We start from the raw sequence: 27,370 nt of genomic DNA on the forward strand, positions 1-27,370 counted from the left end.
AACAAATTTAAATTCCTGGAGTGTTACAAGAATACTTATGAATGCAACATAATTTTAATTAGCCTGCCATTTTTATGAGTTTCAAGCTGATAATGGGGTTGTTTATGATATATCCAAGAATGTTTATTATTTTGTCATAATTCATTTAGTACAGCAGCTTTACATGATTTTGTCTAACTGAATGCAAAAAAAAATGTCAATGGGTATAAATGCAATGTTATAACGTGAAATAATAACATGGCCACTGAGGGGTTAAAATTTATAATAATAAAAAAATACAAATTAAAAAAGCTCACCTCATCCAATTGATTGCGCAGCCAGTATCCTCTTCTTTCTGCAGGACCTGCAAAAGGAACTGCGATGATGTCACTGCGCTCACCACGTGGTGAGCGTGGTGACATCATTGCAGTTCCTTTTGCAGCTCCTGCAGATAAAAAAAAAAGAACAGGAGACTGGCTACGCGATCAAGTGATTGAGGCAAGTTTTTTTTTTTTTTCATTATTTTTAACCCCTCAATGGCCATTTTATTTTGCATTCTATTTTAGTAATGCTGTTATTTTCCGTTATAACCATTTTATAACGGAAAATAATAAAGTGAAGTTCGGGTTCGCAGTGACTTTAATGGGGGTCCGAGTTCAGGGTCAGGTTTGGGACCCGAACCCAAACTTTGACCTGAAGTTCGGCCGAACCGCCACGGGTCGTTCATCCCTAGTATTCAAATACTTTTTCATTTTACCTAAAAAAAAAATCTGAATATTCAATGCTAGAAGGTTCCCTTGAGAGTAACATTTGTGGAGTGAGAATTCTAATACCTCTGCTTTTAGCACAATTTGGACTTAGAGCATTTACTATTTCCCATCTCCCCATACCATGATGGTAAAGTTGGAAGCATCTGAGATATGTTTAAAGGGGTTGTCGGCTTTATTTATATTGATGACATATACTATTGGCGGGAGTGCAGGGAGTCACCCTCTGCAGATCTGATATTAATAATCTTTCCTGAGCATAGGTTAACAATATAAATAAAGCGGGCAACCCCCTTAACCTTTTTATTCCTTCAATTTACAGTACATTAGAAATGTGGACTCAGTATAAAATATATAATTGTTGTTGATTTTCAGCAGAAAGATGAATCCGAAAACCATGCAGTTTCACCAGAGAAAGTAGAACAGATGACTTTCGAGATCCCACTTAATGAGACAGGATCAGCTGGACTAGGTGTCAGCCTGAAAGGAAACAAGTCCAGAGACACCAGCACCGATTTGGGGATCTTTATTAAATCCATCATCCATGGAGGAGCTGCCTTCAAGGTTTGGAACATTTAGATGAGCATTATAGAACTCCAGTTATATACAGTGGCCTTCAATGTTATTTGGCTTTATTCACTATACATTGTTATGGTGACTTTTTTGCTCTTAGAATCATTTGACAAGTTTTGGTAAATTTGGTCCTTGACCCCTTATCTTTAGAACTGTAGGTCCTGTTAGATCTGTAGTATGCTGTCATTGGGTCTATTTGATAATGGGGAATCAATGACCGTTGTTTGAGTTACATTTACATTATGTGACCATAAAGGATAAACCAATGCTTTTGAAGGCTTTGTACACATTTGAAATGTTATTTTGTAAAATGTTAGTGTTTATTTTGCTTTAAAAAAAAGTTGCACCACATTTCAATTTATAGTCTTCATTCTGTCATTAAGGTTGGGTTCACATGACATTTTCCCCATTTGTTTAACTTATACAAAAAACATATGCCTTAAATGAATGCCTGAGACTGATGCCATACAGTGGCATCTGTTCTGTTGTAAAACAACGTTTTTGTATCCCTTTTCTTTCCTAACTTATACATCAAACAGAGGCTTAAAACGTGATGTGAACCCACCCTAATTTTAACACTCCCTGATATACAGTTTGCAGCCTGCCCCATATTTCATGTTTTTCTTATGTGGAGGTGTCTCTTCCAGTAATTATGGCTGGATGTTGGCTTTAATTATCCAGGATTATGCCTTCCCTAGCTGTAATTCCCTTTGTCATCTTTTCTGTTAGTCATCAAAATGTATCTACTACCAAGGCTGATTTTTAGCTTCTTTTTATGTTTTTTTCTGCTGTATAACACAGTACAAATACTTTCCTGTACTGCTTTAAATAGCGATGAGCGAAGTTATGAAAAATTTGATTCAGCTTCTTTGCCAAATTTCACAAATAAATTCCACTTGTAACAAATTATTTAGTCACGAAGTGCATTCCTTTGTATGTAGTGGTCGTAGTGACTGGGAGCAGCAATTGCGCCATCCCCCATCATTGAACCCCTCAGATGCTGCATTCTTCACTGATTATTCTCAGAAGTTGCAAAATTAAGAACTTTCAAAGGTTATTCCGCCTTAAAAAAACAAAACAAAAAAAACATACTCACCTTATCCATTTGCTCAAGGAGAGGCCAATCTTGATTGAAGACATGTTATCCTGATGGCCCGACACACTGTGCAAGATTTTGCGTGATATCTTCTTAAATCAAGATGGCCACGAGGGCCTCTCTGTTAGTAAATGGATGAAGTATGTTTTATGTTTTTTTGTGCCACCGTTTCAGGAAAAATTGATTCGTTAACATGAAGCACAAGAAAATTCTGCTTTGCAGAAATAAAATTTTTCCTGAAATTAGGATCAAAGTCAATTTGTTTAGCTTCAATTCTCTCAACACTAGCTTTAACCTTTCAGAGCCGTGAGTAATTGTTCTCCTGTACTGACGGTAACTAATGTTGAGGCGTGTGTGACTCCATTCCCCACCCCTCCCCCAGGGTTGTCTCCTCCTTAAAGCCAGTTTAATTGTACACTGCTATACATGTTCTTGTATTCTTATCTATGCTCTGATAAACAACAGCTTGTATGATATGTCCTCCCTGGAAGCTTGGATGCTTTCCTTCCTCTCCACACTCTGTTCCGTCATGTACAACCTCCTACATCTCACGTCTCCATCTATACATCACGTATATCAACTGGTCTCCATAAGAGAAATAGTACCCACTATCCATTAGTGATTTGGCCCGGCCTTATCAACGGTGGGTGCTAGGTGACGCATCGCAAGGGGAGGGAGAGGGGTTGGACGGGGTATTCTTAATCTGGGGCATTAATGGGGGGAAAATGTAGAAATAATCTGTTTGTATGAAAAATGTTTGGAATATTTATCAATAAATAAAGTAAGAAAATACATAAAATGAAATAGTAGCCACACAGGGGATTCCCCCCCCCCCCCCAAGGCCTTACAACTAGAAATGTTGTTCTCATCTGTCTGTCACGGGAAGTGGGGATAAGAGGAACACCAAGTAAACAAACAGCAACAGGTAAACAGACTAGGCCCCAAATCTAGGGAGGAGAGAATGGTAACCTCCTAACAATCCCTAAGTCTCTCCCTGACTGCTGACAGTATGAGCAAGTACTGATGGTGAACGAACCGCTGGAACCTAAGCCCTGCTGACACTGAAGCAAACCCTAACTTAGGGAACGGGGAATGAGACAGCCAGTACCTTCCACCGTGAAGGGACTAGCACGTCCCTGAGACCTAGAAGCAACACGCGCGCAAAGGGCAAGAGGACAGGAGGACATAGCTTGAGACAAGCGGGAAGTAGAGGATTCACAAACAACCAGGACTTAAATAGAGCTAACGATCAGAACCTGTGGAGAGGTGGGATCCTGCCCACAGCAACAAACAGAAGGGAAACACAGAAAGACCTGTCAGATAGACTCACGTGCTACAAGTCTATCCGATCTTCTCAGATCTCTCACAGGGCAGGCAGTGACATTGATTTGAATTTTCCACCAGATCAATTTCTTTCGGAAGAATTTTTTTTTTTTTAAAGCACAAGGGTGCCATTTGCCAGAAGAACTGCCCTGCGACAAAACAGCTCTGACTCCCACTTCTGACGCGTCAACCTCCACAATGAAAGGCTGAGACGCATCAGGTTGCACCAGAATGGGAGCAGAAGTGAAACCTTTCTTTATTGCAGAAAAAGCATGTAATGCCTCTTCAGACCAGACTGAGAAATCTACATCTTTCTTGGTCATATCGGTCAAAGGCTTGACAACAGTACAATAATTCAGGATACATTTTCTGTACTAATTAGTAAATCCCAAAAACTGCATCAGCAGTTTCTGATTCTCAGATAATTCCCAGTACAATACTGCAGAGACCTTTTCGGGATCCATAACAAAAATCTGAGGAAGAAAGCAGGTAACCCAGGAACTGCAGCTCCTAAACAGCAAACGCACATTTTTCTAACTTGGCATATAACTTATTCTCCCGGAGGATCAGTACTACTTGTCTTAAATGATCCTGATGAGTTTTCGGGCGAGTAAATTCATATGTCATTGAGGTGAATAACAACAAACCTCTCCACCAAATGATGAAATATGTCATTGATAAAGTGCTGAAAGACCGCCGGGGCATTAGTCAACCCAAAGGGCATGACCAAGTTCTTGAACTGGCCCTCAGGGGTATTAAAGACTGTCTTCCATTTGTCCCCTTCCCTGATTCTTATCAGATTATAAGCCCCTCTTAAATCCAACTTGGAAAACACCTTGGCTCCGAAAATATGATCGAATAAATCGGGGATCAAGGGAAGAGGATAAGGATCACAGTGATACGATTTAGCTCCTGGAAGTCTAAACACGGTCTAAGGGTCCCATCTTTTCTCTCTCTGGCGTCTCTCAATCCGTACGGCCAGGGACATAGCTGCCTCCAAAGAATCAGGGTTTTCGTGGAATGACAGGGCGTCTTTTAGTCTCTCAGACAGCCCTTGACAGACTTGACTACGGAGTGCTGGGTCATTCCACTCCGAATCAGTCACCAATATCCTAAATTCAGAGCTGTATGACTCCGCAGAACGTTCTCCCTGACTCAAGGTACGCAACTTAGATTCAGCCAGAGAAACCCTGTCTGGGTCATCATAAATAAGGCCCAGGGTCCTGAAAAATTCATCCACCAATAGGAGGGATTGAGAACTGATCGGTAGAAAAAAGGCCCAGGACTGAGCATCACCTTTCAGCAGATAAATAACCATCCCCACTTTTGGATTTTCGTCCCCAGAGGAGAGCGGACACAGTCAAAAATACAGTTTACAAGATTCTCTGAATGGAACAAAAATATCCCTCACCCAGAAAACCTATCTGGGAGTGCGACTTTAGGTTCAAAGATGCCCTGGTTCCCACTGACGGAAAAAGACACCTGAGAATTCTGAAACTGTACAACTGAATTACGGAGGTCAGCCTCCTCCAAAGATAATCCCTGCATGCGATCCACCAGTGCATTAACAGTATCCATATCTGCACAAAGCAAGGAAAATTATGACAGTAGTGGCGGTTGATAATGTCACAGCAAGTTGGGATAAGAGGAACACCAAGTAAACAAACAGCAACAGGTAAATTGACTAGGTCCCAAAGCTAGGGAGGAGAGAATGGTAATCTCCTAACAATCCCTGAGCCTCTCCCTGACTGCTGACTGTATGAGCAAGTCCTGATGGTGAAAAAAACTCATACGCTGTAGCCTAAGCCCTGCCGACACTGAAGCAAAGCCTAACTTAGGGAATGAGACAGCCAGTACCTTCCACCGTGAAGGGACTAGCACGTCACTGAGACCTAGAAGCAACACGCACGCAAAGGGTAGGACAGGAGGACATAGCTTGAGACAAGCGGGAAGTAAAGGATTCACAAACAACCAGTATAGAACTCCAGAAGGAAAATATCAACCACTAAGTCGGCAGTAAGAGGCAGACTTAAATAAAGCTAATGAGCAGAACCTGTGGAGAAGTGGGATCCTGCCCACAACAACAAACAAAAGGAAAACACAGAAAGACCTGTCAGATAGACTCACGTACTGAAAGTCTATCCGATTTACTAAGATCTCTCACAGGGCAGGCAGTGACACTGCCTTTCTCTGATTAAGGACTTTTGTCCTGAAAGAGGCTGGCTTAGCTATTTTTTCTGCCACATAAGCCTATTTCAAAAGCAGGAAAACCTCTCTGTCAATCCAATAATGCAGCACTTATTGCTGCTGTGTTCTACTTACTGTTTACCTACTTGCTGTGTAGCAGCAAGTAGGTATAATTTATAAAGCTTGCTGTCTTACTTCAGTGGGACAGCTCTTTCCTATTCCCCTGAGGCTACATCATCAGTATAGCAAAGATAGACAACACCTTCTTCAGCAACTTTATTTAATTATTTTGGATCAACTTTAGGCAAAGACACCTCCAAAGTAACCTTCAACTGTAAGTGAGACAAGAGAATTACAACATCCTACAAAACTTACACTTCTCTCAATGAAACATGCAAACTAGTGCTCTTTCTAGAAGGACAAGAGAACCAGAATGTCTCAAGAGAGACTTGTCTTGCTTGGTTGACCTTCCTTGTGGTGTATCCTTTGGGGTGCTCTTTATTATTTTGGAGATGAAAATATTAACATGACAGGCAACACTACTGGTTTCTAGGAATAGTATATGCAAATCACCTATCTTAATTCGGCTGGCACGAGGATTAGCATTTCTTCTGTTTTGGAAGAAAAGCTAATTTGAATGTCTTTCCTAGAAAGCCAAAAGTATGTAAACTGACAAAAATAAAAATAAAAAAATAAAATAAAAATTAGGGGTTATCCTATCTAAATCTGAAGAATTAAGATATGCGATTTGCGATATACTTTTCCTAGAAACCCAGAGTAGTGTCTGCAGGTATACAATACTCATGCATATTGTTTGATCTCCCTAATGATAAAGAGCACCCCCAAAGAGAATCTTGTAAGGCAAGTCAACCAATTAAGACTAGTTTCTCTTGAGGCATTCTGGTTTTCTTGTTCTCCTAGAAAAAGAACTAGCTTGCAGGTTTCATTAATAAATGTATAGGTTTTGTGGGGTGTTGTGATTCTCTTGTCTCTCAGTTGAATGTTACTTTAGAGGTCTCTCTGGTTCATATGATGTTGAATCAAAATGGTGAAATACAATTGCTAAAGAAGTCAGTTTTTGCTATGCAGGTGATGAATGCTCAGGTGATCAGTATAGAGTTATAATTGTACCTACTTGCTACTGCAAAGAAAGTTGGTAAACAGTAAGAGCATAACAGCAGCAATATGAGAGCTGCATTATTTTCACAAAGCAAATTGGCAGAGATGCCTTCCTGCCTCTTATGTACCAAAACAAGAAAAATAGCAAAGTCAGCTTCACATCTGCAAGTAGTTGTTTCAGGACAAAAGCATATTAGAACACAATTTCTAGTTGCAAGGCCTTGGGGGGGGGGGGGGGGGGGAAACCTCTGATTGGTACTATTTATATTATGGGCACCAGTTGATACACGCAACAACTATTGTAGGCTAGATCGGTTTTGGAAAGCTAATTTGAATATCTTTCCCAGCAACCCAGAGGGACATCGTCTGGCCTACAATACTGCACATACGTATTTTGGCGTACCATGGGCTCTCTATAATATAAAATGAGGAGAAACACACATTTCTGTATTAGTCTCTCTCTCTCTTTCACCAAAATTTTCAAAAAATTTGTCAAACTAAACATTTTTTTTGTGGTTCGCTCATCTCTATTCTGTATGTTAGCAAGAAGTCCTGCACACAGTACTGTGTGACCACAGAATCACATTGGTTTGTATAGAAGCTGTAGAGTTGCTTATTTTTATTTAGAGATATTGGTGTAATGAAAAACAAATAGTTATAATAGTGAATTCCACTTTTAAAGCATACAACCCACATATAATTTTGAGTGTTGTCAAAATAATTCCACAGTAATCAGTGCCTTGTGCTCCTGTTGTTTTTTCATCATGGATATTTGTCCTTTTACATCAAGTTTCTCAGTATCTCAGCAGATTCATATATTTTGGTTTTTAACATTTGCGTTTTGTTTATGTTAATGTTTTTCATCTGCCATCAACCCGCTGAGTCAGCTAATCTCTGCCATTAAACTACACAGCCACAACATCAATCACAGATGATCTCTTCTCAATGCATTGTATTCAGCTCGGGTTCCTTATTGTAAGAGAAATGGAGACATATATTTTAAAGTAGGGACAATGGCAAGAAAAAACCCCTTAAATTAAAAATAAACTTTGCATAAATCATTGTTACAAGTGAATACAAGGAGTCTTATAATATGTATTATATATATATATATATGCCTTTTTCTCCACTTATGAGCCACTTCCTTTCCTCCTCCCTGCCTCCTAGACTGATAATTCAACCTTAATTCAGAGATAAAATATATCTTGGGTGATAGATTTTCAGTCACTAAGGCATCTGCTTATATAATGTCCATACTAGTCTATAGAGAGGAGGATGAGGAGTGGGCTCATGGAGGGAGACATAGGCACAGACATTCATAGACACTGCTGGTTCTAGAAAGTTGTGTATCTCACCCTAATGCCTGATTCACAGCAACTGCTGTCTCGTTACTACTGTCTTATTACTGCTGTACATTGTCTGCTGCTGCTTATGAGGGTGTTGTACTGAGAGCTAGGTGAGCAAAGATGTCCTCTTCTCTGTGTGCTGTGTATGGGAGACATCATCTCTGCTAGCCTTTACCCCTCCTGGTGCTGATCTCTTGGAAAGCAGACAATTAGAGATAGACTCTAAGGGGAAATGGGTGAAACATGCAAGATAAATGTCATATAATGGCCAGATAGTGTTATTCTACACGTACATACACATGTTTGTTAAAATTACCAAAATTGAGAGGAATGCTGACTGGTAATGATCAGTAAGCTTGCCAATTCCCTCAAAATATGGGTTGTCATCCAGCATACATACAGTCCAGAATAACAAAACTGTTTCATAATAAAGTGATATGTTCTTCCTTCTGTATCACTTCAGACCTCTCTGGTTTTTTTTTTGTTTTTTTTACATATACATTTTTCGTTATTAATCCCTTTCCGCTCAGTGCTGTAATAGTATGTTGCTGCAGGTAGGCAGTTAGTGCTCAGTAATGTACTATTATAGCATTATGACATTAGCTCAGGAACTGTGTCCATGCCATCACTTGTGGGTGCAAGCTTTATTATACAACTGCCACTCTGTTATCAGTGCTGTAGTCAGAGAGAACTCCAGTTTAACCCCATAGATTCTGCAGCCATTGCTGACCATGGCATATAAGTGATTCAAGAGATTTAGGAGATTCCCTCTCTTACCCCATGATTAATCATGCTGAGGGATTGCTATGGCAGTCTGAGGTCTAAAAACGGGCTCCAGACCTGCTAAGTGCCGATGCATTATGTAAATGTTTACAGTAACTGGCATAATACACTGTGATAAAGAAGTTGTCAGTGTATTTTATGAGAATTCAGGGGATTACATGTTTAAGCCTTCCCCTAGGACACAGAAAAAAAGGTAAAAAATAATTAAAAAAACTAGAAAATTCTAATAACTCACTTTTCACTATATTAAAATTAAATATAAACAATAACAAAGATATCCCTAAGCCCCAAAATGTCTGTACTATTATAATATATATATGTATTCATCCTGTAAGGTGAGTGCCATAACAGAAAAAAATCTAAATGTCCAATCCGCTGTTTTTCATACAAGTCATACAAATTCCAAAATTGTATCATTAAAATTTACTGACCAACTTTAAAAAAATTAGACCCCCTCAGCTCCGTAGACATAACTATAAAACAAAGTTATTGGAGTCAGAATATGGTGATTTCAAAATTTGTATTTTTACATTATTAAAACACAAGAAAAACTGTATGAATGTGGTATCACTGTAATCGTAATGGAGAATGAAGGTAAAAGGTCAGTTTTACTACATAGGGAGTGCTGTGAAAACAAAACTCCTAAAGCTGTGCAGTTAACCCCTTAGGGGCGCATGACATACCGGTACGGCATGAGTTTAAAATAAGATTGCGGCGCCCCGGGGGTTAATTCGAACGGGATGCCGGCTGAAATCATTCAGCCGGCATCCTGTCACAACGCCGGGGGGGGGGGGGGGGGTCATGTGACCCCCGTATCGGCGATCGCAGCAAACCGAGGGGATCAAACTTTAAAATGGCCGAAATAAAAGTTTTATTAACCCCCCTTGCACCCCTGAATGATTTATGTGGGCGGGTGGTGCGGGGGGGGTGTTGTGAGCGGTGCGGCAGGCGGGATCGCGATCCCCCGCCGAATAATCATTGGTGGCCACATATGGGGTGTTTCTGTAAACGGCAGAGTCAGGGCAATAAAGATACAGTCTTGTTTGGCTGTTAACCCTTGCTTTGTTAGTGGAAAAAATGGGTTAAAATTGAAAATTTGGCAGAAAATGAAATTCTCAAATTTCATCCCCATTTGCCAATTACTCTTGTGCAACACCTAAAGGGTTAACAAAGTTTGTAAAATCAGTTTTGAATACCTTGAGGGGTGTAGTTTATAGAATGGGGTCATTTTTGGGCGGTTTCTATCATGTAAGCCTCACAAAGTGACTTCAGACCTGTAGTGGTCCCTAAAAATGGGGTTTTTGTAAATTTCTGAAAAATGTCAAGATTTGCTTCTAAACTTCTAAGCCTTGTAACATCCCCCAAAAATAAAATATCATTCCCAAAATAATTCAAACATGAAGTAGACATATGGGGAATGTAAAGTCATCGCAATTTTGGGGGGGTAGTACTATGTATTACAGAAGTAGAGAAACTGAAACTTTGAAATTTGCAAATTTTTCCACATTTTTGGTAAATTAGGTATTTTTTTTATGCAAAAAAATATATTTTATTTTTACTTCATTTTACCAGTGTCATGAAGTACAATATGTGACGAAAAATCAATCTCAGAATGGCCTGGATAAGTCAATGTGTTTTAAAGCTATCAGCACTTAAAGGGACACTGGTCAGATTTGCAAAAAATGGCCAAGTCCTTAAGGTGAAATAGGGCTGAGTCCTTAAGGGGTTAAAGGAGTTAAAATAGATGCTGGAGTCAGATTTCACAATCTGTCATGTCAGCAATATTTGATGTTCACAGTCTGACAAGAGGATGATTTTGACCCTCCACATGTAGAGTGAGTTTTTGACAGGTGGTTACACTAGTGGTGTGCACATTAAGGTGTTTTTTAAACAGTCACTGTTTGGTCTGTAATTTTCATCAGTATTTGTAAGCCAAAACCAGGAGTGGGTTAGAAAAACAGAAGCAGGGAAAATCATTTGATTTGTATTTGCTCTCTCTAGGTACTACTACTGACTGTGTAAAAATGGGCAGTATGTGATCCTTATGAGTTTTCATCAGTATTTGTAATCCTAAACCAGGAGTGGAACATAAACGAGAAAAAGTATAATATAAAGATTTGTGCCTCTTTTGTGTTTTTGGACCTACTTCTGGTTTTAGCTCACACATACTGACCGTGTGAAAGTGGCCTTAATCTGAAAAATTTTCAACTGGAAGATGAGCGTACTGTATGTGACAATGATGAGGAGCAGACATTCACTAAGGAACCTTTGTTTTAAAAACAGACCTCACTTTGCTTGTGTACAGCACTGAGATGGTTAATGCTGTGTCTCTATTTGAAAAGCTCAGAAAATTGGAGGATAATTTGTAAAATGCATTAAAACATCAGCTTTTTAATATGGTAAGTGCTTCCCAGTTGGACATTAGGCTGGACTGATACTTAAGTAATACTCAACCATTACACTTTGTCTTTCTTGACAGCGTGTCGCTAAGAAAGTTTGGAGACATATTTAACTGCTTGACAACTGGAACGGCTGAATGATGTGCTTTAAAAGAAAGCAGTTTAATGTTAACATAGCTTTCCTAAATCACAGCTGCTATAAATATCAGCGAAGGCTTCAAGGAATAAGAAATGTAATCAGATTAATAGAGACCACCAATCATGTATTTGATGCATATTTTTAGGGAGTCAAATAAAAACATTTTTGCTAAACTAATGGAGACGTACTGTCTATAGATTAATCAAGCTAAGGGCTCATGTACTCAGTAGAGTGCACAGGGCTGTAGTATATCTGTAGCAAGCAGCAGAATTGTAAATGCAGCTCTGTATTTTGATACAGATCAGTACAAAGTGCAATAATATATAGCTATATATATATATATATATATATATATATATATTATATATATATATACAATTGAATAGTAATATATTTTCAAAGTAACTCATTTTTATGTATATAGAAAGGTGTATGAAAATGAACATTTAACATGATTTCTTTTTCATGAATATTGCGTAAAACAATTGGGCCAGTTATAGAAGGGCAGGAGTAGGCAGTAAAAACTTGATGTCGCAATGCGTTTCACCAGCACACAATTTTTTTTTTAGCTAATTATCATGTTTGCCTTTCATAAACCATCTCATAAAAACTTTATAGCTTCAGTAGTCCCAGGATAATCTATTCAACTTCTGTCTTTGAGACTCAGTGTTCATCTATCTCTGCTTAAAGCTGCCTCTGAACTAAAGTGAACCCAGCATAATATGTTTAAAATAGAGGTAAAATTCATGAGGCGCCTCCTCGCTTTGGTATAGGCTTATGTTGATTTTTCCCATTTTCAAATATCTGCTTTTTACCTTTTCAGACCTAGTGTCTTCAGTAATCGTTTTAAATCCAGTCTAAGGAACTGACATAAAAACACAGACTTGAAGACAGTTCCACCAAGAGACTATGCTTTGTGACTAGGCGACAGCTCCCAGTGACCTTACAATAATTATTTTGCCTTTTTCAGGGCACTAAAGTTATATTACAGTTTTACTGGGTAACAGTCTTCATTCTTTCGTGATTTCTTCATATTTGGGGAATTTTAACTCGTGATTGGATATAAATAACAAGGTTTGACTATGCCCATAAGTTCTGCCTTAAGCATTAAATAAAACAATGATTTTTAAGTTGCCCTTCCACCTTCAGTAGCTGTTGTCTGAACCTCTGTTGGGCCAACTGGTATGTCTCCTAACTTCCCCGTATATGCTTGGTTTGGCTGATCGTGTGTTTTCAATGGGCGAAGAGCAATCATTGGCGGTAGCTTATCTCCCACTATAGCAAAAATATTGTGCAAAAAAATTGAGTTCACCCAATCCTTCTTCCATTTTCTGTTGGGGGATATTCAGGGGCTCCCTATACACATTAGACTGACAGTAGGTTTGGTCAACAATACACTAATGTGCATGGTGGCTGTAGCACTGCTCAAAACCTGAAACTATAGTATTGAATTCATATAAGCCCAACTCTTTTGGGTCATTTAGCTGATAAAAAGAGCAATGGCTGGGAATGAACCATTTGCTACTCAGTTATTACCTGCATTTACATCCTCTGTATGGGGATGATCAATTACATCATCAACAACAACCATCCCTCTGCATGCAGATAAGGGATTACATCCCTCGACAAATAAGCATTTCCTCTTGGGTGATTAGCGGCATATTTACATGGACCAATTATCAGGAATAAGTGTTTATACGGTTACCTTTTTATTCACGCTGATTGACCCAATAACTTGCCCATGTGCTATGGCCCTTACTCCACTTCTCATGTCAGTCCCACAGTGCTATTGTTAGCTGGCCTTTGGAGAGTTTATTTTTAAGACTCCACGCATTGTAGAGCTGTTTTACTTGTCCTTAATGATGCACAAGTATGTAGCTTGTTATTTTTTGTTCATTTACCATGGACCGCCAACAAACATTTTTATGCCACTGACATCCTACTTGACCACAGCGATATTCGCTTTGTGAGGTAGTTTAGTTTACTAAGCTACAAACAGTGTCTTTTTCTCTCTGCCTCTGGATGTCAGTTGATTAGACAAACTATTGATTTTGATGAGCATTGAGATGGCACTCCAGGAAAACCAAATACTTGCTGCCATGCTTTCCAGTATATTACAGCAGATCTCTTGGTGTCCAAGTTGGGGGATAGGCTATGATCACTTATCAGTAAGAAAATAAACTAGAGCAGAAGAACAAGTATCAGTAGAAAGCATAACTAAAATGGATATCTCACCTGTATGAAATGGGAGATGGGATAATTGGGGATAACTGCTGCCACCTCAGCTCTTTGGAAGTAATTTTAAATGCAGTGTTTTGGTTTCAAAATCCATAGTAGGTCTAATGTCAGCAGATATATTTTTGATTACTCTTTGCAATTAAAAGTGTTTCCTGACAACATAAGAAGTTGTTTAGCTGTATTGTCATTCCATCAGAGGCAGAGAGGTTGTTCCCCCATTCCTGTCAATGATTTGTTGGATGGGAGTTGTCTCTCTAAAGCCTCATTCACACGTCCATCCTCAAATCTGTGAGCAGGTGGCCAGTGATGCATCCGTGAAGGATCCGTGTTGGTTCCATGTGTCCGTTTTTTGCTGTTCGTGTTTCACTGACACTGAACAGCTGAAAAATAATTTTCAAAGCATCTCTACCTAATGATCCGTGGTTTTCACAGACCCATAGATTATAAAGGACTTGATGGATCCGTGAACACGGACAGAATAGAGCATGCATCCATGCTAAAAACACTGACCCACGGACAGTGCTAAAACACTGATGTCTGAATACACACACCAAAATTAATGGGGACATATGCTGTCCGTGGAGAACACGTACAACACACGTCCGTGAAACACATACATGTGAGTGAGGCTTAACTCAGGTCATTAGTAGTGTTGGTTGAGCACCCAAATAGTACACCTCGGGATGCTTGTGTGCTCTTCTGAGCACCCGAGCACAATGAAAGTCAATAGGGGAACCCGAGCATTTAACAAGGGACCCCCTGCTCTGAAGAGGGGAGGGTGTCTGGTTCATAGTAAAAGGTCAGAAATTATTGAAAACACCACTGAAATGCATCTTGGACTCCCAGGTTGCTGCTGGGAATGATGTTGTCTGAGTAGTATGCCACTTTTACAGACTGACAATAATATGCACCACACCAAAGATGAAATTGATTTTAAAGGAAAAATTGCACTCTGATACAACCTGTATATCACATAATGGAGGGCCTCATTCACGTTGTAGTACAATTGTTCAGGTAGTGGGACTCCTACACTCCTGCCAAAAATTACAAGGAACCGACACTCCAATACACCCTTTATTATACATAAAGGAGGGCATCATACACACCCTTGAAAAATTATGATGGATGGCCTGCTGGTGACCCTCAAAAACATTAGAAGGAAGGGCCTGCTGGTCTATAACATTAGGCGCAAGGGCATGCTGCTGATCTGGCCATCTATAACATTAGGGGTGAGGGCCTGCTGCCGAGCTGACATCTAAAAGAAATTGTGGGTGAAGGCCTGCTGCCGAGCTGACCATCTAAAAGATTTTGTGGGCGAGTGCCTGCTGCCGAGCTGACCATCTAAAAAAATGTGTGGGCGAGGGCCTGCTGCTGAGCTGACCATCTAAAAATTTAGGGGGGAGGGTCTGCTGCTGAGATGACCCTCAAAAACATGGTTCAGGGCCTGCTGGTGACCCTCTAAAACATTATGGGTGAGGGCCCACTGCTGAGCTGAACCTCTAAAACATTACGAGGGCAGCCTAATAATCATGTTGATATGATGGAAGAGGAAGACAAGAAAAGGGAGATTGAACCATGTACCCTTTTTAGTGGTGGAAGGAGTGCATGGGAATACAGTGTATTCAATACACCATAAATGCCACATTTAGAGTGCCCTTATGTTCAGCCGCTTTCCTATGGTGTAGTAGAGAAGTCAGGGGCAATCCAGGCTTTTTTCATTTTTATAAGAGTCAACCGGTCAGCATTTTCAGTGGACAGGCGGATGCGCTCATCAGTTATTATACCCCCAGCAGCACTAAATACACGCTCTGAAAAAACGCTGGTGGCGGGGCAGGCCAGCACCTCCAAGGCATAGAGTGCCAGTTTGTGCCCCGTGTCCAGCTTGGACACCCAATAGTTGTAAGGCACACAGGGATCACTGAGGATGCTGACACGTTCTGCTATGTACTCCTTCACCATCTTCCAAATTTTTTCCCTCCTTGTGACACTAGGCCATGCATCAGGTTGATGTTGCTGGCGGGGTGTCATAAAACTGTCCCAGGCCTTGATGAGTGTTGCCCTGCCTCTGTTGGAACTGTTTGTTCCTCTCGTGTCCCCTCTTTGATTGGCCAAGGAACTACGTACTCTGCAGCCAGCGTTGTCAGCTGGAAATTTTTGGAGCAGTTTTTCCACAAGGTCCTTCTGGTATTGCAACATTTTTCTCGTCCTCTCCACCACAGGAATGAGAGATGAGAAGTTCTCTTTGTAGCAGGGGTCAAGAAGGGTGAACAACCAGTAATCGTTGTTGGCCAAAATGCGTACAACGCGAGGGTTACGGGAAAAGCAGCCTAACATAAAGTAAGCCATGTGTGCCAGAATCCCAACAGACAAGACTTCCTGTCCTCATCAGGAGGATGATTCTCAATCTCCTCTTCCTCCTCTTATACCCATCCACGCTGAACAGATGGAATAAAACCTCCATGGATCCAACCCTCTGAAGCGGAGGCAACCGTCTCCTGTTCCTCCTCATCATCATCCAATTTGCGCTGAGAAGACAAACTAAGGGTGGTCTTGCTATCACCTTGTGTACTGTCTTCCCTTATTTCAACCTTTTCCACATGCAAAGCGTCCACCTTACTTGTGAGCAGCGAGCATTTGCGTAAACACAGAGGTGGGATGGTTATGCTGATAATAGCGTTATCACCGCTCACCATCTGTGTTGATTCCTCAAAGTTGCGTAAAACCTCACAGAGGTCAGACATCAATGCCCATCCGTCGCTTGTGAAGAGCAGAAGCTGACTGGAAAGGCGACAACCATGTTGCAACTGGTATTCCACTACTGCCCTCTGCTGTTCACAAAGCCTGGTCAACATGTGGAACGTGGCGTTCAAGCGCGTGCTTACGTCGCACAACAGCATTGCCAGACCGACGGAAGGTATCAATGACTTGCGGAAATGGGCACACATGCGGCACACCTTCACTAGTAGCTCAGGCAAATTGGGGTAGGTTTTGAGAAACCGCTGAACCACTTGGTTGAACATGTGGGATAGGCATGGTATGTGGGTGAGCTTGCCGAGCTCCAAAGCAGCCACCAAGTTAGGGCCATTATCAGTCATAACCATGCTTGGTTGTAGGTTGAGTGGCGTGAGCCACAGCTCAGTCTGGTGGAGGTGGAGAAGAGGGTGTTGCAGCCACTAACATAGGTGGCGGTGGAAACCCTGATGGAAGTAGGGCCTGCAATCCTTGGCTTTGGTAGCACCAGTGCCATCCCAGGGTACGACTCGCTCCCAGCCTCCACAATGTTCACCCAGTGTGCCATCAGGGAAATGTAGCATACCTGGCCAAAAACACTTGTCCATGTGTCAGTCGTTAAGTGGACCATCACAATAATTGCATTGGTCAGGGCACGGGTGATGTTATGGGATGCATGCTGGTGTAAGGCTGGGACTGCACACCGTGAAAAATATTGGTGGCTGGGAACAGAGTACCGCGGGACAGCCGCAACCATCAGGCTGCGGAAAGCCTCAGTGTCCCCAAGCCTAAATGGCAACATTGCCAGGGCCATCAATTTGGAAAGGTGTACATTTAGTGCTATGGTCTGTGGGTGGGTGGCTGGGTATTTGCGCTTTTGTTGAAGGGCCTGGGGTATAGACATCTGTATGCTGCACTGAGACACAGAAGTCGATGTGCTAGCTGATGGTACTTGCAATGGTCCAGGTGTATGGCGGGAGGCATCCGGGCCTGCATCTTGGACAAGGGATGGGCCAGCACATAACACAGGGGAAGAGAAGGCAGTGGTGTGACCCACAGAAACTGGTTGTAGACCCAAGCGTTCTGCCCACCTATTAGGCTACCCACCTTTGTGCCATGTGGCGGATCATGCTGGTGGTGGTGAGGTTGCTAGTGTTCACGCCCCTGCTCATTTTGGTATGGCACAGGTTGCAAATGACAATTCTTTTATCATCCACGCTTTCCTCAAAAAAGTGCCAGACTGCGGAACACCTACCCCTTGGCAAGGGAGATTGCTGCAAGGGGGTGCTCCAGTGAACAGTTGCGGGCCTGTTTGGTGTGGCCCGCCTTCTCTCTTTTGCCACCCCACTGCCTCTTCCAGCCTGTTGCAGTGCTGCGGATCCCTCCCACTCGCTCCGGCTTGCCATCTTCCCAGGTTGGGTCAGTGACTTCATTGTCCAGCACCTCCTCTTCCACATCCTCATTCTGGTCATCCTCCTGACTTGTTGACCTAACAACACACTCAGTTATTGAAAACTGTGTCTCATCCCCATCATGAAATTCTTGAGACACTAATTGCGGTTGAGTTATTGGCAACTGTGTCTCATCATCATCATCATCATCATCCACCTCGTGAAACACTAATTGCCGTTTCTCACCAACATCATCTTCTGACTATGGATGCTTCAGAGTTTGGGAATCAGGGCACAAGGTCTCCTCATGTCCCTCTTAAAACGGGCTTGGCGAGAGGCCCAAATTAAGGAATGATGATGAAAACAGCTCCTTGGAATATCCGAGTGTGGAAACACTTGTTTGCCATGACTCTCCATGGTGGGCGGAAGGAGTATCAGGGTGAGGATTCTGCTGACCAGACTCTTGGCTACTGAGACTGGACTTTGTGGAAGGCAGGGTGGTGCTTAACGGACTGAAAGCATTATCTGCTGCAATCCAATCGACCACCTGGTCGCACTGGTGGGACTTCAAGAGTGGTATCCTGCGCTGCCCTACAAACTGGGACATGAAGCTAGGTATCGTGGATGAGTGTATTTCTTGTGCTCTGGCAACAGGCACAGTTTCACTGGCCCCAGGGCCACGGCCTCTGTGTGCACCATCAGGAGCATGGCCATTTCCCTGTCCCTTACTTCTCGGCGCTCGCCTTGCACATATTAAATGGTATATATGCTTGCCAGTATGTCACACATACAGTAGCACAGGTTTTGTAAGTGTATGCGCAAATAAAGTACAGAGAATGTCACAGATATTTTAGGATGTGCACACAATAAACAGGAGGTATAGCGCAAGTAATGTAGCGTTCACCTTCTAATAAAAAGTTACACTGAATGAATGTCGCTGATATTTAGGATGCACAAACGTTATACAGAAGGTATAGCGCAAGAATTATTAGGAACACCATACTAATATAGTGTGGGACCCCCTTTTGCCTTTAGAACTGCCTTAATTCTACGTGGCATTGATTCAACAAGGTGCTGATAGCATTCTTTAGAAATGTTGGCCCATATTGATAGGATAGCATCTTGCAGTTGATGGAGATTTGAGGGATGCACATCCAGGGCACGAAGCTCCTGTTCCACCACATCCCAAAGATGCTCTATTGGCTTGAGATCTGGTGACTGTGGGGGCCATTTTAGTACAGTGAACTCATTGTCATGTTCAAGAAACCAATTTGAAATGATTTGAGCTTTGTGACATGGTGCATTATCCTGCTGGAAGTAGCCATCAGAGGATGGGTACATGGTGGTCATTAAGGGATGGACATGGTCAGAAACAATGCTCAGGTAGCCCGTGGCATTTAAACGATGGCCAATTGGCACTAAGGGACCTAAAGTGTGCCCAGAAAACATCCCCCACACCATTACACCAGCACCACCAGCCTGCACAGTGGTAACAAGGCATGATGGATACATGTTCTCATTCTGTTTACGCCAAATTCGGACTCTACCATTTGAATGTCTCAACAGAAATCGAGACTCATCAGACCAGGCAACATTTGTCCAGTCTTCAACAGTCCAATTTTGGTGAGCTCATGCAAATTGTAGCCTCTTTTTCCTATTTGTAGTGGAGATGAGTGGTACCCGGTGGGGTCTTCTGCTGTTGTAGCCCACCTTTCTTTCCCATTCTGACATTCAGTTTGGAGTTCAGGAGATTGTCTTGACCAGGACCACAACCCTACATGCATTGAAGCAACTGCCATGTGATTGGTTGACTGGATAATCGTATTAATGAGAAATAGAACAGGTGTTCCTAATAATTCTTTAGGTGAGTGTATACAGAATAAGAGCAGATACTGAGAATTACACCCAGTATACAATACAGTAGAAGTGGTATTGTGGCATGTCCATATGTAAAGAATAAGAACAGATACTGAGAATTAGACCCAGTATACAGGACTGTAGAAGTGGTACTGTGCAGTATCCATATATACCGAATGAGAGCAGATACTGAGAATTTCACCCAGTATACAGGACAGTAGAAGTGGTACTGTGCAGTGTCTATATATACAGAATAAGAGCAGGTACTGAGAATTGCCCCCAGTATACAGGACAAGAGAAGTTGTACCGTGCATTGTCCATATATACAGAATAAGAGCAGATACTGAGAATTGCACACAGTAAAAAGGACATGAGAAGTGGTACTGTGCAGTATCAATATATACAGAGTATTCTGAATCGGCTGCAAAGGCTATGAATGTGGTTTTCAGTAGCACATGGAGCTCATTGCCCTGAAGAGATTATTCATCCCAAATCACCTTTCCAGATAGCTTACTCAGTCCCAACTCACATGAAAGAAGATCTGGCGATGTTTATTCGTCGTATGATCCGTAGAATGCAAGTTACAACAGGTAAAAGAACGATTCTTCCATGCAGGTATAGAGAATAGACACAGGTCAGATGAATTACAGCATTAAAATGGCTGATACAGCAAAGAGGGGGAGGAGACTGAGCAGCATGCAAACTAAGGAATGCCACAAGAGACAAACTAGATAGGCATTAAAGAGACAGTACATAATAAAAAATAATATCATGTAACATGACACAGAGTGAGGGAAATACTGCTGAGAATTGCACCCAGATAAATGTTAATTTGCATATATGCAGCATAGGATCAAATACTAAGAATTTAATCCAGCATACTGGACAAGATACATGGTGCTGTATGTACCCACTTGTACAAGCAGCTTTTTTGCCTATGTTGAGGCTTGAGGACCTTATACTGGTCATGTGATTTGGTCATGTGAACATATCCCTTTTTAAGGTTCATCCGCAGCTACTAGATACAGCTATACCTAGAGTTTATTGTACATCACATTTATTTTTTTGTTGTGCTTTCTCCTGCTATGTGTGGAGTAATGACTGTGATAAAACAGCAATGTGCAATAATCCCAAAAAACAGAAATGTATGCAGATCTCTGGAGGCTAAATGACTGCCTCGCTACTGAAGTCCAGGTAGAGCGCCCCCCGCCCCTTGAAGTGTGATATGGAGATAATTAATTGATTTATTTTTTAAGTGCTGGGGGGCTTGCTCAAGGATAGTGAACCGGGGAGCATGGTGGGCATTAGCACAGGGCTGCCAAGCTGAAGAGAATACAGATAAGGGCGGTGTAGTAAGTCTATGGAAGGTTACTACTTTGCTAGTATGATTTGTGCTTCTGCTTCACAGTATCAATATATTGCAGAGGCATATATATCACTGTATATATATATATAGTCAGTGGTTCTATTTCACAGTCTCAGTGTATGATAAGCCTATATATCACTATGTCTCTTTATATTTTGTTATATTGATTCTAATTCACAGTATCGATATATGGCGACACATGTATCACTGTGCGGGTATTTAAAAGATAGTAAATAATATGGATAATAATAAATAATTTTAAAAGAATTATATGAGAAGGAAACGGAAGGTGACTTACTTCACCAGGGAGGGAGATATAGGACAAGCAAAATACACCTATACCTGCTCCTCCCCCGACGAGATCGCTTGTCAGGTAGTATAAACTTTCTTCCACGTCCCAAATGATGGTAGTCAGGGTTCCAAATGGAGAGTTTTTTATTGCACAAATGAATAAAAGCTCAACGCGTTTCGGGGTATCTTCCCCTTTCTCAAGAGCAATATGGGTTAAAAACACATAACATAAAGTGCATGTTGCCAGGAATCTATATAGGTATCTTAATTAGACAATCAAAAAACAATTTACCAAGAGTGTTGGCGGGGACCAGAAGTGGGCGGAGCGTCACCTCCGGTCCTCTCATCCCCTCAGTCATCCAAAATACATGATCCGATTATGTATGGTGCTTAAGTCTATATTTTAATGCATAAAGAAATAAATTATAAGGCGCCTAACAGGGTTCCTATAGCCTGAGATACTCCATCAGGCTTAGATTGCTCCCGATGCGTTCCACTGTGGAACGCAAACACCCTGGTGAAAAGGCGGAGTAACAGGCGGATGTGCGCTAAGCGTTCCACAGTGGAACGCATCGGTAGCAATCTAAGCCTGATGGAGTATCTCAGGCTATAGGAACCCTCTTAGGCGTCTTATAATTCCTTTCTTTATGCATTAAAATATAGACTTAAGCACCATACATAATCGGATCATGTATTTTGGATGACTGGGGGGATGAGAGGACCGGAGGTGATGCTCCGCCCACTTCCAGTCCGCGCCAAAACTCTTGGTAAATAGTTTTTTTTGATTGTCTAATTAAGATACCTATATATATTCCTGGCAACATGCACTTTATGTTATGTGTTTTTAACCCATATTGCTCTTGAGAAAGGGGAAGATACCCCAAAACGCGTTGAGCTTTTATTCATTTGTGCAATAAAAAACTCTCCATTTGGAACCCTGACTACCATCATTTGGTTCACTATCCCTCCCCGGTTCACTATCCTTGGGCAAGCTCCCCAGCACTTAAAAAAATAATAACATTTATCTCCATATTATCTTGCAGTGCACTGACGTACACTGCTTTGGGGTGCTGCCTCTGTGAATACCCACCAAACCACCTACATCCCACCCCTAACACTCCGTCACTTCTAAATAGTCCTCCTGGCGCTCCATAGAATATTTTCCCTCCTTCCCTTTTTACTGCGTATAACCTCCCTCTTTTTTTCTCTTCTCCTTGAAGTGTGAGGCTCAACTTGCCCCATGGATGGTGCGCCCATGCTTATAATGGGCCCAGCACCTTGTGACCATTATCACATTTTTATCCACTAGAAGTGAACAATCAGTGTTCTTAATGGCAGCAAGCGGAGATTTTCAAAACAGTGAGGTGGGCAGTTTCAAAACCCACAGTGATTTTATAAAATGTAGACTATCTGAAACAGACAGCACCATATTCAGCATTTTTACCAATGTAACATCACTCATAGTCTTACCTACAGATGTAATATGTATACATCAAAGTGCAGCAGGCATGGGAAGAGAAGCAATAGAGGCACATATTTAACATAAAACCATTGAGGCTTGTTTTTTAAATGGCGGCATCTGAGATATCAGCTCAAACAAAATGTGTTCTAATGTACTAGCAAAGAAAATGGAGACCTTCACACCCGTTGAATTGTCTTTGATTTATTTATTTAAACTGTCTTTCTGAAAAAAAAAGAGGTGGGAAAAAGACCACGGTGAAAGTTATCTCTTTTTCCAGGTTGTACTGGGTACAAAATAATTTACGAGCAGTCTAAGGTAATATGATTTTGGATTTGTCTAGAACATTGTGTAGGAAATGTTCCTACTGGCAGACACTTTACATTTACCAGAGGAATACAATTTACATAGCTGCTCTCCCGCCAGTATTATATCTGGCTTTACAAGCAAGGAAGCTCCACGTTTCCTGTGCCAAGTGTTTATTCTCAGTAAAACATTACACTAATGATCACGTCCCTGCTTCCAAGGAAATACGTTGTAGGTTGTGGCCATCACAGACTTGTCACATAGATTGTGTCCCTCATCCATACTCCGTGTGTGTCACAACATTGCCTCTAGTCAATGCGTGATCTGTCGGAGTCCTCGCCGGGTGTCGCCATCTTTATTGATACTGATAATGTTAAGGTTAATATACATATTGTCTCTCCCTGCACCGAGGTTGTGCATTCCACAGCTGAGACAAGAATGAAATCATCCAGTTCAGAGCCCTTCTTGGTCTGAAGATATATTTACAATATCTCTCGCCTTTGTGGGTGGAATTTTAAACAGCTGTGATATGCTGCGAACATAGACCCTGCATTTGTGCAATAAACCTTCCCCCAAGTAAAATAAACCAAAGCGGTCACATTGTGCTCCTGCGGTAGAAAGAATATAGATTTCAGGCACTGTATCATTTGATGTTTTCCTCTCCCCCATTTGCAGCTTTTATCACATACTGCGCCAAAGAAACTCTCTGTTTACGGAACAAATAAAATTTCCATTAAACAGTGTACATTTCGGTTTCTCTTTAGCTGAGGTAATTACATACCCAGTGGATTTCAGTATGCTAAAAGATTAATACATTACAGGGAGGCTGGCTGAAGGCTTTTTTTTTTTTTTTTTTTAGGATAAGCCTATAATAATTATTTAGCATAAATATAACAATGAGTAACAGATATCGCTAAGCAGAAACCTGATTGATCTATCTCATATCTATCTATCTTGTATCTCTCTATCTAATATGTATCTATATATCTCATATCTATCTTATATCTATGTATCTTATATCTATCTATCTTATATCTATCTCATAGCTATCTATCTTGTATCTCTCTATCTAATATGTATCTATATATTTTATATCTATCTATCTATCTATCTATCTATCTATCTTATATCTATCTCATAGCTATCTATCTATCTATCTTATATCTATCTCATAGCTATCTATCTCATATCTATCTATCTATCTATCTATCTATCTATCTATCTATCTAATAATCTTCTACCTATCTGTAACTGTCAGTTTGTATATCATTCTATATTATGGGATAAGTTTAATTTCGGGTTACTGGGGGACCAAATCCTGGCACCCCCGCAGTTAGCTGATTAAACAAGACCATGCACTATGATATGTGTTGTGTCTTCTTCATTGTTTATCAGGGACAGCTCCACACATTTGTAGTGGCTATGTTTGGTACTGCAGCTCTCAAATGAATTGGACTGAGCTGGAATACCAGGCAGAGCCCATGAAAACCATCTAGTACTGTGTCCAGTAAACAATGAGGGGTAAAAGCCCCTTTATCTGCTGATTATAGGAGGTGTCAGGAGTCAGACCCGCCAATCTGGTATTGATGGCCTATGTTAAGGTTAGGACATCAATCTCAAAGTCTCCGATAGCCCATTAATAGTTTTAACACACTTTGAGAATACAATACACATTTCATATACAGTGGCCAGAGCTACTGCAAGCTATGTGAAGTTGTCAGAAGCCATGTAGGTTTGTAGGGGATTGCTGCCACTGTTAACATTTCTCATATTTGGGTACAATAAAATTGCTTTCTATGCAATTCTCTAAAAAGAACTTGTTAGTAGTTGCAAACCCAAGCTTCCCTTTCTTACTTGAGGGAATGAATATGGAAGGAAAGGCCACAGCATTGGGGGTGTAATAGATCTTTTGTTCGGAGCTGATGTGATGGGTGCAAGGTCATTGATGATGAACTATAGTGGTGTTGAAGTTTTAATTAACCTGGAGTGGACTTGTTTGATGAAGTCAGTGGCAGTGTCTATACAGTATATTGACTTTCCAGACTGTCTGACAAAATAGAAATCTGTTTCCAGCCATTCATTTCCCTTATATTCATAGCCATTCCATTGAATGAATATGTTTTCGATAACATTAGATGCTCATTAAAACAAATGGTGTTCTGCTCCCTTTCACCTCATTAGAAAATGCAATATAGCAGAGCTGAAATTAGATAACTGGAAGCGGTATGGCTTGCACGCTCTCCTGAGAGAGAAGCAATGATCGCTGTCGATAGACTATTCAGTTATTTGTAAATAAGCAGCAATGAACAGCAGCACTTGGGAAATGTCATTTTCCCCAGATAAACACAAAGAAATGGCTTATTTTAGGGTGGAGGCACATTCGCTATAGCTCTTAGTTTTCTGCAACATTCTAGCCTTGCTTTTTCCCTGTATGATTGGAACCAATATGCTTGCAACTCCATTCTCCTGGGTGGTACTCTTCTGTGACCAACTGGCGGTCTCATTGAAAGTAATGATCTATAACTAGAAGTAATGCTGCCATGCCATGTTATAATGACTAATTCTCCTGTGCAGCCCCATCCTAAACCACACTCTTTATTTATCAGCTGCTCTCTACTAAAGGTACCCGTACTCCTGGTTTGTACACCCTGTTCTGCTGAGCGTCTATGTTTTAAATGGGGCGAGAGAAATTCACTGCCAGACACCCCACAAGGACAAAGGGATTCACTCACCACTGTACGTTGACCGTACAATAATGTGCATGTGTGCCTTGGATCCCTCTCCATTCATACTGTGTTCTATGATTATACTCTTGTTCTTTAGAGAATTGCAAATAATGCAATTGTCTGTTATACTCCTGTCATAGAAATTCTACTTTTAGAGCCGGCATTCATGCAATAATAAAGCAAGGACACTTTTTTCGGTGATGGTTATAAAAGATCAGAAGTAATGAGAGAATAACTTTTTTAAATATGCTCTTATTGTAAAAAAAATAAAAATGTACCCAGATAGAAGTGCCATGACAGGGCAGGCTAACGCTCACCCACACACAGCAGAGGTTACACAGGTCTTTGGCCTGCCCAGTCCTCAGAATTATTGCCAAGCGAGCATTTATGGAACCAGCTGGGACACCAGCTTCAGCATCCTGTGAGTGTGTAGGGTCTATAGGCCCAGCTCTAACATCTGTGGGCAAATGTACTGCAGGATACCAAACAGAACCTGTATACCGCCATGCCCAACCATATCTCATCTTGTATCCAGGCTCGAGGTGACACTACAGGGTCCTAGAGCCTCCATTCAGTTGTACTGTTTTCCCCAAAACTCTTCTCCCTTCTTTTTTTTTATTTTTTATTTTTCCGTTATTTTGTCAGTAAGTGGATTGGGCTATACATGTTGTTCTCACATATGTTGGTTTTATTATAGCTAAAGTATCACCAAGCATTAAATCTTATTATAAGGAGGATTATATCCACGTAAAGTGGGTTCACATCACATTTTATGCCTCGATTTAACATATACATTACAAAAAAAAAAAAATACGAAAACACAGGACCCCACATTCTTCTATCGTGCAGTGTCTGGTAAAATAAACGTATAGGTTTTATTTTTTTTTCAATGGTAAAAAAAAAAGTACACTTCATTTTCTTTACACAATGGAGCCGTATGTTGAAAGAATGCACAATTTTTAGTGCTCTGTAATGTTACCATCACAAAATGGGGAGATTTATGAAAACTGATGCAAAGGAAAACTGGCTTAGTTTCTCATAACAGCCAATCAGATTTTATTTCTCAGAGCTCCTTTTGAAAATGGAAGGAGTGATCTGATTCCTTGCCATGTGCAACTAGGCCAATTTTCCTTTGCACCAGTTTTGATAAATCTCCATCAATTAATAACCTGATTCTAAATAACACTAGTGGAATATGTCCAGGAGGATACAGTAAGATTGGTAATGTAAATTAAGGAGAGCAATCTGCTGGAAAAGAAAACAGTCTTGAGCCACTTATCTTCCCTGGCGGCAGA

The 27,370-nt window shown here is 41.0% G+C and overlaps 1 protein-coding gene across 3 annotated transcripts in view; it reads left to right on the top strand.

Annotated features, from left to right (window-relative positions):
* Positions 1-27,370, top strand: part of PARD3B (par-3 family cell polarity regulator beta) — a 1,547,452-nt gene that overhangs the window by 544,838 nt on the left and 975,244 nt on the right. For 2 of the 3 annotated variants that reach the window (XM_044302617.1, XM_044302619.1), the window contains exon 11: positions 1,122-1,310. In XM_044302617.1, the coding sequence (XP_044158552.1) occupies positions 1,122-1,310 (189 nt within the window). The remainder of the gene's footprint in view (positions 1-1,121; positions 1,311-27,370) is intronic. The other variant, XM_044302618.1, reaches the window with a different exon arrangement.

This window comes from Bufo gargarizans, chromosome 8 (assembly GCF_014858855.1).
Source record: "Bufo gargarizans isolate SCDJY-AF-19 chromosome 8, ASM1485885v1, whole genome shotgun sequence".
Lineage (NCBI taxonomy): Eukaryota > Metazoa > Chordata > Amphibia > Anura > Bufonidae > Bufo > Bufo gargarizans.